We start from the raw sequence: 11,475 nt of genomic DNA, 5'->3' as shown, positions 1-11,475 counted from the left end.
AATTATAAAACCTCAGATTCTGAAGGAGTAGTGTGGTTCTTGTCCTTCCTGTGGATTGAGGAGAATTGATTAAAGGGGTTTACAAGTTGTAAGATCTATCAGGTCATTGCATATTCATAGAATATTTTCCTCATCTCTGGTTCAGAAAGAGTTGAGTCAAGCAGTGAAACTCTTAATTTATAGGTTTATCTATATGATGAATCTTTACCTGATGTGATGAAATGTGGATTTTTACCAAAGTTCTTCAAATCTAAAGATGTTTGTGCTACATTTGCACTACTTTGTGCAGTAAAATCTTTTGTTTGTGTTGCTCTTTTAAGTCTTTTTATAGTGTAAAGTTCAAAAGGTCAAGCAGTTCCCTTACATTACCCAAATCACAAAACACAGGGTGTCAGACATTTTAGATCATTGAAGAGGCGACCAACATGCTTGCTGATCTGAAGGTGGTCTGAAAAACCTTGGTGACTTCTTTTGATTCAGATAAGTAGCAACTGTACAGCAAACTCTCCCTGATGGTGATTTTAACCCTCTCAATAAATCTGAGTTCATACCCACTATGAAGGATTTCAACCACTTGTATCGAGGATCTCATTCTTTCCACCCATGACCACTGGTGAAGTGTGGAACATAAACAGACGAGTGAATCGAAAGCTTTGCTGTAAGGTTCAGTTTTTCTTTTTCTTTGCCACTCAAGGTGTCACAAGAATTGCTGCAGATGAGGCCCCAGTTTATTTCACATTGTTTGCCCCATCTATCATTTATAAACAAGACTGATTGGTGCCCTTAGATTTAGTTTTCCTTACCCTTGCAGCAGAAATGCTGATAAGGACCTTCCTTTTTCACAAGGCCAAGACCAGAAGCTGAAGTGAACCTAATGTCTGGTTGCAGGTTGTCTTTCTTTATCCTTTCTAAGGTTGTGAAAGTTAACTTTAACACTCAGAAAAGTTTTAACATCAACAGAACCCCAGAACAAAAGTCTTTCTCTGTTTAATTTGTGTATCAGATCAGTTATTTGAGAGGAAGGGTTTGCTTTTTTATTCACACAATCACCTCAAATTCAGTGAAGTTAAAAATCTATTGAATTAATGTTAATAATTCTCAAGTAAATTAAATCAACAAAATGTTTGAGTTGAACTTCAATTACATTATGGCTTGCAAGATAAAAAGAGGGACTGATCTTCTCCCAGACCAGATTCGGGATCCATTTAATTTCTCTGTCCCTGTCTCCTATTCTCTTGATTTACCCTAACAGGGTTTTCTTGAGAACTAAATCTACTTAGGATTTATTGTTTTCTTATTATTTCTCATCACTGGAAATTATAATCCTTTTGCCTAATCCTTCTACCTCCCTCTAGTTCAGATCATATTCATCAAGATCATCCCCCTCGTCTGTGAAAAGCAAGAATCCGGCACAACAGGGAGGTCTAAAGAGATCGGGCACTAAAACAAGGGGGTTTCTTCCAAATCAAATCTGGTTCCTCTGATGTAATCAAGACGAGACGCCAGAGACGGCAGTATAATCTCCCTGGGACATGCCTCCCTTGCTTGCATGTTATTAAAAAACAGGGAGGAACAAATCTTTAGATTGAAAGACCAAAAAAAATGGAATTATAATAAATCGTAGAAATCTGGGGCAAGGTTGGATAAAGCCTTCAGATACAGATGAGGGACAAATCTTTACTATGTGTTGTGTGTGTGTGTGTGAGTTTGAGAGAGTGCACAGGCATGCACTGTAATGTGTCTGCTTTGGTTGATTATAAAATATTTCAATTCACTCAAGATCCAGTCCCTGACCTAAGCCCTCCCTGTCTACATTTGTGGGAGGATTGGAAGGGGGGGATATCAGAACTCACTTAATGACGTCTCGTAGTAAAACTGTGATCTGTCTATTTTCTTTTAGACTTCGTGATCCCCTGATCTAAATTCAATTTTATCTGCAGTTACAAAAAACAGCCACATGATGGCACAATGCGACAAAAGTGGACACCTGAATGTAACCACAGGGCTCGCTATATTTTGCTGATCTTTCCTGTTGACTGTGATTTATAAAAATCTCAGTATTATGCATGTCATCAAAAACTGTGATGTTGACATATCCACCTAGATATAATTAACATTTAAGGTACGTAATTAGATGACTAATCCACAAACCCTGCAGATGATATTGTGAAATTGGTATTGCAGTATAAACATCTACCACCAGATGGTGCTACATAGTTAAATAGTGCGACGTTTTCTTTTGTAATTACATCTGCTTAACTCATTCATCCAGGTTGAAAATCAATACTGAGTAATCGTTTTTTAAATTCCTCTAGGTATCGGCTTATTTATGTAAAATCATTATATTTTCATGATATTTTTTGAAGTTATAGGTCATAATTGTATTTTAGTTGTCACGAAAAGACGTTAGAGGAACTGTTTTATTGTTGTAGTCCAATGTGTTCACAGGTAGATATAAGATCAGCCCTTTCTACTTTTTTAAACTCTGAAGCTCCTTTCACCCTTTCCTCCCTCATTTTGTTTTTGTTTTTCTTCCACAGTAAATTGCCCATCACTTTCCGCTATCTTTTCTGGGTTTTGACTTTTGAAAAAAGAAAAAAAAAAAAAAAAAACATTCACTTGTATGAGTAGAAAAATCTAATTTTTGATACCTTGATTTAACTTATTAAAGGATTAATTAAGGAGAATTTAGTTTAACACAACCTGCATGTCATAATTCTTAGTCCTCTGATTTTGTGTTTTAATGTTTTGGGAATATGTGACTTATGTTGTTCCATATTTAGTTCAGTTTATTTTGAGATTCCCTGTTCTTACTTGTTTTCTGTTCTTATATTGTGATTTGTGTTGTAGACTTTTATACTTTTTTTCCACTTCATATAAATCTTGTATTTTTAGTCTGGTAATTACTCACCTTCCCTCAGCCTTTTAGTCCTGATTTCCAAGCAACTGGCCCTGATTCAGTTAATTAGACTCACATGGTTCCCATGCCACTGATTACATTCATAGGATAGAACGCACACTTCCTGCTAAGCATAGTGAAGATGGTGCACTGCCCCTCTTACTTAAAGGGTGGTAGACCCTGTTATGTCCTTAATGTCTACAGTAAATTAGTCTGACAAATTGCTTATTAAGGACCAAGCAGGGATTGTTGTGTCATAATCTGTCTTATATAAGAACAGGCTTTGCATTACTGTTTTCATCATTCAGTTCTGTAAAGTATTTTAAGACAGAGAGTTGTCAGTGACACACCTCCCCTGACATTTCTACCCATGAAAAAGTCAGCATTTGCTGATAAGTTGCAAACCCAGTTTAGCTCTCAGATAAGTTAGAGCAGTCTAGACACAACCATGAAGACAGAATCTCACAACCAGTTTAAATTCATTGACTACATTTTGCAAGACTTTTGCAAAATGCCACATTTTGCACATTTTGCAAGTAAAATGTGGCTACAATAAAGGACAGAGAATGAGAACCTCATGAGCTAAGAAATAAAAGAAAATTACTAGTGTAGCATAACGTGTCTTTTATTATTGCTTTCTCCTTTTTTTCTGACTGTTATTTTTCTGTCTTTATCTCCCCTTTTTCTTTATCTCTCTTTCTCATTGAGATTTATGCATTTTAATAAGATTATTGATTTGACTTGACTGCAATCCAAGCCAAATCATGCTTTGATTTGGCTTGGATTTGGCCAACTGGCCCCAAAGCATGATAAAGTAACTTAGGTAGAATCATTAAATTATCATCCTTGAATAATGTGTAAATTTGGGTCCAACACTAGTGGGTACAGTCAGAGCCATTACCGAAGCCTAAAATTGCAACAGCGTAGGGTGACATGCCAGCACTTAACAGCATTTTCTGCCACACCCCACTCCTCTTGACAAAGCCCAGGCTCACACTGAAAGTAGTTAAAGCTGCCAGAGTTACAGAGCAATGACCGGTCTCATTGAGGGAATTGAGAAGTTCGACAGTCCTGGGAAGGGACGAGGACTCCGGGTTACCAAGGCCTTTAAAGTCGGAGAGCTCCTGTTTTCCAGCCCACCATATTCCTATGTGCTGTCGGTCGAAGAGAGAGGCAACTACTGTGAGTTCTGCTTCACCAGGTAAAGAAGCCCAACAGTTAATGTATTTATTTATTACTATTAATGAATGAATACAACTTTAAGTGTCTCTTTGAACTTGAATCTTAACTCAGTAACTCTAGATCTATCAGAGCCATAGAAACTGTCACAGCATAAAATCTATTTTAGTTCTGCTTGTGCTTCCTCCTTCTGTGGCATGGATATATAGCCTACTCATCTGCCTCATTACCTTCTAAATAATGTCAAATCCACTACTGTGATTGTAATTTCATTATTGTAACAGAATATGAGAATGTGATCAGCATGTATTGTTGTTTCATTAAAACCACCTTATAAATAAGTTACAAATTTTCCCAGGATGAACTCGTTCTATCAGTCAGAATATATCTGCATAGGCCCATAAACTAATTTAAAAACAGATTAGTTAATTCACTGAAAATGTCTCAGAAATCTGGACTGCTTTGCTGTTTCTATGTCACGGAGACAACTGGTCCGACTTCAGGCCAGATCTATTAATACCACAGAATGCTTGAAAACTCTTTTGCAGGCCACCAGCAACAGCTTGCTCTTGTCCATGAGGCATGACATTTAAACGATTGTGATACGAAACACTCATTGCAGTGTAATACAGTGTAAAAATCAGATGCAATCAAATAAGTACTTAAATATGGGTTCATTGACTAGTTTTAAGTGATTAACGGCCTAAAACCTGCGAACAAATGACATATGATGTGCAATTTAATAATAGATCAACCAATCTATTTCTTTGGAAGTTTGATAGTATTTAATTGTCTCTACTGGATGCCTTCCAAATTCTAATAAACCTTTCTGTTATAGGAAAGAAGGCTTGGCAAGATGCGGGAAGTGCAAGAAAGCTTTTTACTGCAATGCAAAGTGCCAGGTAGGAAACATTAGGACACAGTGGGTAAAATACATATTGAACATATCAACAACTTTCTAATTAAATACATTTTTAAAGGTACAATTGACAAGAAATTATCACCAGATGGTTGTAGCAACATATCCAGGCCACACATACAAAAACATCACAGAGGTTAGAGATGATGCTATGTGTGTTGTGCGATCAAATGGAATAAACTCAGGGAAAATAGATTTAAACATGCTTAGTAGAATTTATTTAAGACCTCCCACAAAAACCTGATGACAACTTCAACAAGGAGAAATAGGTTGCTTTTATTTCTCAGTTGTGATTTTGGACCATTTTTCACACAGGAAACCTTCAAATCCTGAAGGAGGATCTGTGTTTCCATTCTATGACTTAAACAGATGGTCCAATATCAAGTTACTTTTTAGCATAACTCTTTTATTTTTAGTACTGCATTTAGTATTCAGCTACAGAGCGATGAAGTTATTCTTTGGTTGGTGATAATCTTTTCTTCTAATGCAGCTACAAGCTAAACTATGTCTTGATGATGGTAAATTAAAAAGAATTCAACTTAAACTAAGTTGAATCTCAGAATACACTGGGAGGCCACTGGTTGTTTAAGATATTCTAAAGTTATAAAGTTAACATATTTCTAATTTTTCTGTTGATATAAAATTCATTTTCTTTGCTGCAAGGTACAGTACCTCTATTGCATGTGTAGTTGCTAATGTAATCAAAACTCCAGCAGCCCCATGAGCAATAAACTGGATGTTTGAGAGCAACATTCCTGCAGCCTTTAAAATGAAAGTATTTTTCTTTAAATTTATTTATTTTCTATTACACATTTATTCACATGTGCAAGCCTCACTGAGAACCAGAATCTCATTTTTTGAGGGATTTGTTCACGCAAACAGCCACATTAAAACACAACTGAACACAGGAGACTATTGATGCCAAGAAACAAATATTTGTCACTTAAACAGTGTGTTGAGAAGAAATTTAAAGAGAGTGAATACGCTGCAGAGTTTTAGGTGTTGCTGTTGGGGGGTTGGGATATTCAGTGACCATTTTACCCAGCTCTGATGGGACAGATGGAGTATAGAGGGTTATAAAGTCCTGTGAGTGCAGATTGCACCGTTAACAGGATATAAAAAGAATGACAGAAACAGTCTAAGTATTGATTTATATATTAAGTTACTCCAAAGAGATGTTTCTATATGGATGATGATGTCCAGTTGCCTAAAGAATGCAAAGTGCTTTGATGGGTGAGAGGATTACTTCCTGTAATTAATATTAAAGCACTTTGAAAGACTTTGTCTCTGTGTCAGACAGCTGGTAGAAGCATTCCTGTAAATGATGTCTGCACAATCAAGGACAGGTATCAAAGTGGCAACAACAAAATCGGTTTCTACAAAGAAACCGGGCTTCGGTTTTAGTTTGTTTAAATGTTGCTTGACACAAGAATCAAAAGAGAGAGTTTCATCAATAATGCCAAAGTCTGATGCAAACTGTAAAATAGATAAACCTGCTGAAACGTTTTCTTTGTTGCCTGATCAAGTATGAGGTATTTTATGTGCTTTTTCGTGAAGAAAGGAGACTGGGCCATGCACAAGCTGGAGTGTTCAGCTATGAATGCATTTGGAGAGAACTGGTGCCCGTCAGACACGACCCGCCTTGTTGCTCGAATCCTTGCTAAGAAGGTCGGTCTCAACATGAAAAAAAAACAGTATTTTTGAACTGTTTCAACCAAGTACTTTTTTCAATAACATTATGTCAAATGTGCTTATCCCAAATCAGAAAATGATGAAAGAGCGATGTGTTTCGGAGAAGATGTTGCTCATTGAAGAGCTGCAGTCGCGTGAGTAAAAACTTTTATTACATACTGATAAAGAGCTTAAAGGCTTTTTATGGCAACTAGACTTTTACTTCTATTATCTAACGCAGGAGAGGTTCAAATATTTTGAAAAGAAGAATTGACAAAAATTTACTTTACAAATATGGCACAATGTGGCAAAGTTCAACGGGTATGAAGACTTTATAATACACTGTATGAGTATATGTATAGTTAAATGGTGACAAAATGGAAACATTGAAATATTTACTGTTAAATACCTATCATTTACCTCACTGCAACAGATTTGGAGGATGAAGATAATGAAAAAAAAGAAAGAACCGACACTGACATTGCTGCCCTCCATCGGTTTTACCCTAAACATTTGGAGTTGCCTGACCACAAAGACCTGCTTACACTCTACTCCCAGGTACCACAAAGACTTATTTATTTCTTGTGTTTTATTGATTTAGGTGAGCAGATAGCGTTTTTCATATTTTTCATTTATTCCGATGGTTTGTATTTAACAGGTTGCTTGTAATGGTTTTACAATAGAAGATGACGAACTTTCCCACATTGGTACTGCAGTCTATCCAGAGTAAGAAGAAAGCCTCATATGCATGCTAACAAGCATGAAATGCTGTTATAACATAGTAAATATTTTGCTTTCTTGACCATCCAAAATCATAATAATAACAATACTCCCACATGTGTCACATCTAAACAAGAATGTTTCCTCATAATCTGCAGAACTTCACTATAGATCTATGGAGGTTTCACCATCAGTTTCAGCCTCCCTGAGGAGGAGAAAACACCATATATGTCTCATAAGCTTGTCAGCGTCATGAAGGGATGAACATCACTACACGTCATTGCAGCAACAATTCTAACCTGCCATTAGGTGCACATGTTTTGACAAGTGCAAGTCACAATGACTATTGCAATTAACTATTAATTTTCCAAAACCCTTTGAACCCATGCTCATTCTTTTCTCCTCATCCATATATACAACACAGGGCTTATTTTATGCGTTATGCATTAGAACTCACAGCCATCTTTGTCTCTGAGTAACTTATTAATGTACAGTTTGGAGGCGTGTGTGTGCTTCTTCCTAGTCAAGAACCTCTCTGCAGAGTTAAAAAGAATAGACGTTATCAATTACTCATGTTATTGCTGTGATCAATGTTAAGTAAAACGTGTGTTTTATCCAAATTAAAGCTGTTATTTACAACCTGTTTTTTCACCCACAGTGTGGCACTTATAAACCACAGCTGTCTTCCCAGCGTCATAGTAACATATAATGGCACGTCTGCTGAAGTCCGGGCGGTGCAGGACATGAAACCTGGAGATGAAGTGAGGAAAAGGCATGAATGCCACTAAAGGAGGTCACATCCTGGTCTAGTTTTGCATCAAGTGTGTGGGGAATGCTTGTTGTTTAATGACTTATAGTGAACCGTGTTATAGACTTAAGTTGAGTGAAAGAGTTTGAGTTGATCAACTGGAAAGTTTCCAGGAAAATCCAATGGTGACAATGATTTTAAAAGTTTCTTTCTGCCACTTTCTTACAATAATTGACAAATAATTAAATCATTAACCTTAATCTGGGGTTGGCATTTAGCATTTAGATGTACAACATGTCTAAGAAATGGTTCTGCAGAATTTTAGTCATATCTTTAAAAAAAAACTCATGTTCTAGAAAATATTCAGCCAGGTAAATGGAAATTCACTCACGAGTTTTTCAAGGCAGCAGTTTGAAAGTGTTGTATGACAGGTGGTTGGTTCATAATGTTATATTTGTATGTGATTATAGGGCAGCAAATAATGAGTATAATTTCAAGGACAGAGAACATGCTCTGTAGTAAATGTGTGTGTGTTAAATCTCCACTAGGTTCTCATCAGCTACATAGACCTCCTTTATCCAACAGATGATCGAAACAACAGGCTGAGGGAATGCTATTACTTCACCTGTGACTGCTTGGAATGCAAAACCAAGTCCAAAGTAAGGCACAAGGAATAGTAAATGCAAAATAAAATTTCAGCCCCCTCCACATTTATTGGCACCTCTGGTAATGATTTGTTAAAAATATTAATCATGTATTATTATCTCAAGAGTAAAAAAAACAAAAAAACAGCATTTAATTTTTTTAAATTTTATGAGGGAATGTTTTAGTTTTATGTATAAGACTTGTTAGGGGTGCTAACAATATGAAGAGCACCATAGATGGATGTCTTTTGTGCCTTGATAATTATATGAAGATTTTCTGACATGTTTCATCCACAGGATAAGGCAAAGCTGAAAATTTGCAAGCAGAGAGATCCAGTTGAGCCACATGTGGTCGACAACATGATCCGCTACGCCAGGAACTCTGTCAGGGAATTCAGGGCCCTAAAACGTGTCAAAAATATCTTTTCAGCAAAGAAGCATTATTAACTTTGAAATAATAAACATATATATTTTCATTGCTATGCATCTTAAAAACTTACTGCCTGAATTAATATCTAATGTCCTTGATAACTGATGCACATCTTTCTTTAAAATGGCAAAACTGGAAGAGCTAAACAAAAACTTTTAAAGACTCTTGTGAAGCCTTAGCTCAGCTTGTGTGTATGCATCCTTGACTCAGTAGCACCTCCTAGTGAGTTGTTGGACATGTGCGAGCAGAGCCTGGAGAAAATGGGAGCGGTCTTTGATGACTCCAACGTCTACATGCTCCATATGATATACCAGGCCATGGGGGTTTGCATTTACATGCAGGATGCAGACGGAGCTATCAGATACGGCGAGAAGATCCTCAAACCTTACAGGTATCAAAATACACACAGTGTAGAGGTGAAAATATGCTGTGCAGATAGGTACAGTTTTGTTTTAGCTACCTTGTTTTCTTGTTTAAAAATGTGAATGATGGAATTAACATTACAATTATTCAATTAAACCATTTACCTGCAGGGGTCCTTTTTTAATTTTATATTGGTGTCTTGGACTGTCTTAAAAAAGTATCCACGCCTTTTGAGCTTTTTGTTGCATTGCAACAAGAACTTAATGTCAGAGACCAAAACAAATTGGTCTCAAAATGTGAAGAGGAAGGAAAATGATGTATAGTTTTTAAAAATGTTACAATTTAAAATTTAAAGCGTTGCTAGATTTATGTTTAACCTCGAATCAATTCTTTGTTGAATTCAATTTAGTCTCTATCGTCTTTGCAAGTGTTTCCTTTACCAATGAATTCACACTTGTAGGCTACTTTTGTGTTGGATTACTAAATAAATATATGAACCTTTGTAGTCTGAATCTACTTTTAATCTGACAAAACATACTTTTCAAGGGCTCTGTAATGTAATTTGGTTTTCATCAGCTACACTCTACTTCAGATTATTGTGTTAATCTAAACATTCACATTTTTGATTGAGACAACAAGCAGGTTTTTAAGGTGGATTGAGGAGGGCTTTGTGCTTTTGCTTATTTTGTGGTTTTTCGCTCTTGTAGGAAATAAACACTTTCTGTATATCAGAAAATTTACATAAAATATATACTTCTCTTCAAGTTACATCAAAATCTTTCTTTTGTTTTATTTTTGGGGGGGTGGAGGGGGGGGTTAGAACATTCATAATCTAAATTAAAGGATTACAGACTTTTGCTTTCAACTTTTAATATTTCTCCCAGTTCTTTTAGACCTGGCCATAAGAGTATTTTTTCTATCATATAAATAAATAAATGTGCTAAAAGATGATTTCCTTTAGCTTATTTAATCATTTCTGTAAATTTGGTGTACATGATTTCTCTGATGCAGCAAGCTTTATCCCCCCTACTCGCTGAATGTGTCCTCAATGTACCTGAAGATGGGCAGAATCTACATAAATATGGACAGGAACTCAGAGGGCACCAGTGCTCTCAAGAAGGTAAGATGGATTTATTTAAACTTTGCACAAAGAGGCATTTTGTGTTGCTTTCTTCTGATAAGACAATGAGTTAAATAGTAAATGGGATGTTTGCACAAAGCAGTGTTAAGTTTGACTGGACGTTTAGATTTAGTCCCAGATTTGATTGAACTGTATTTACCACCAGTATTTTTGTCTCATTTTTTCGGTTACAGTCAGCCTAAGTGTTCGTGTTTTTTTAACCTGAATATTTTGATGAAGGAAAAACATTTTGTTGACAAGAAGTGTGATAAGAGTGTTTTGTTGTCTAAATTAACACTGACACAAAGAAAATACAGCTGGAAATTTGCTGACTTTAGCCGTCACAGGTTAAATATACATCTATGTGGAAACTATGTGAATTACTTTAAACAAATATTTTGCTTATTGGATAGGCAATGGCTATAATGGAGGTGGCTCATGGAAAGAATCACCCTTTCCTCAAAGACTTGCGTAAAGAGATTGGACAAAAGTGAAGACAATATTGGGACTGATTTGATCCGAGCTTCACAGAACTGAGATTTTTTTATTTTATTTTTACTTTGCTCATGAAGAAGGAGGAAGGATTTTTTCCAAAACAATATATGTACATTTGGTGTCATGCAGCTATGTAAAGTGAAGTTGTATACCATGTTATGGAGTGAAATTGTTTCTTACCACACTAATTTCACTAAAGTGACTTTTCCAGGTGCAACTGTTTTTGTGATTATTTCTTTACTGTAAAAAATATATATATGCATATATATATATATATAAACTTCAAT

At 35.9% G+C, this 11,475-nt stretch overlaps 1 protein-coding gene across 1 annotated transcript; it reads left to right on the top strand.

Annotated features, from left to right (window-relative positions):
* The first annotated feature begins 3,836 nt into the window (after positions 1 to 3,836).
* Positions 3,837 to 11,405, top strand: smyd2b (SET and MYND domain containing 2b). Its single transcript, XM_028039557.1, has 13 exons — positions 3,837 to 4,100; positions 4,917 to 4,980; positions 6,555 to 6,665; positions 6,763 to 6,823; positions 7,102 to 7,226; positions 7,327 to 7,394; positions 8,047 to 8,149; positions 8,685 to 8,795; positions 9,078 to 9,198; positions 9,427 to 9,601; positions 10,585 to 10,693; positions 11,107 to 11,228; positions 11,272 to 11,405. Exons 1-12 carry the CDS (start codon positions 3,931 to 3,933, stop codon positions 11,185 to 11,187), a joined length of 1,299 nt encoding a protein of 432 aa, XP_027895358.1. The 5' UTR covers positions 3,837 to 3,930; the 3' UTR covers positions 11,188 to 11,228; positions 11,272 to 11,405.
* Positions 11,406 to 11,475: the final 70 nt, after the last annotated feature.

Source organism: Xiphophorus couchianus, chromosome 15 (genome assembly GCF_001444195.1).
Source record: "Xiphophorus couchianus chromosome 15, X_couchianus-1.0, whole genome shotgun sequence".
NCBI lineage: Eukaryota > Metazoa > Chordata > Actinopteri > Cyprinodontiformes > Poeciliidae > Xiphophorus > Xiphophorus couchianus.
Note: the sequence above shows the minus strand (reverse complement) of the source record. Positions and strands in the feature narration are given on the sequence as shown.

What these genes read in the sequence shown, in the direction of transcription:
- smyd2b (XM_028039557.1), top strand. Translation starts at nt 3,931, where the DNA reads ATGACCGGTCTCATTGAGGGAATTGAGAAGTTCGACAGTCCTGGGAAG. An exon ending in CTCGAATCCTTGCTAAGAAG is followed by an intron (nt 6,666 to 6,762) that starts GTCGGTCTCAAC and finishes ATCCCAAATCAG; the next exon opens with AAAATGATGAAAGAGCGATG. An exon ending in ACATGAAACCTGGAGATGAA is followed by an intron (nt 8,150 to 8,684) that starts GTGAGGAAAAGG and finishes AATCTCCACTAG; the next exon opens with GTTCTCATCAGCTACATAGA.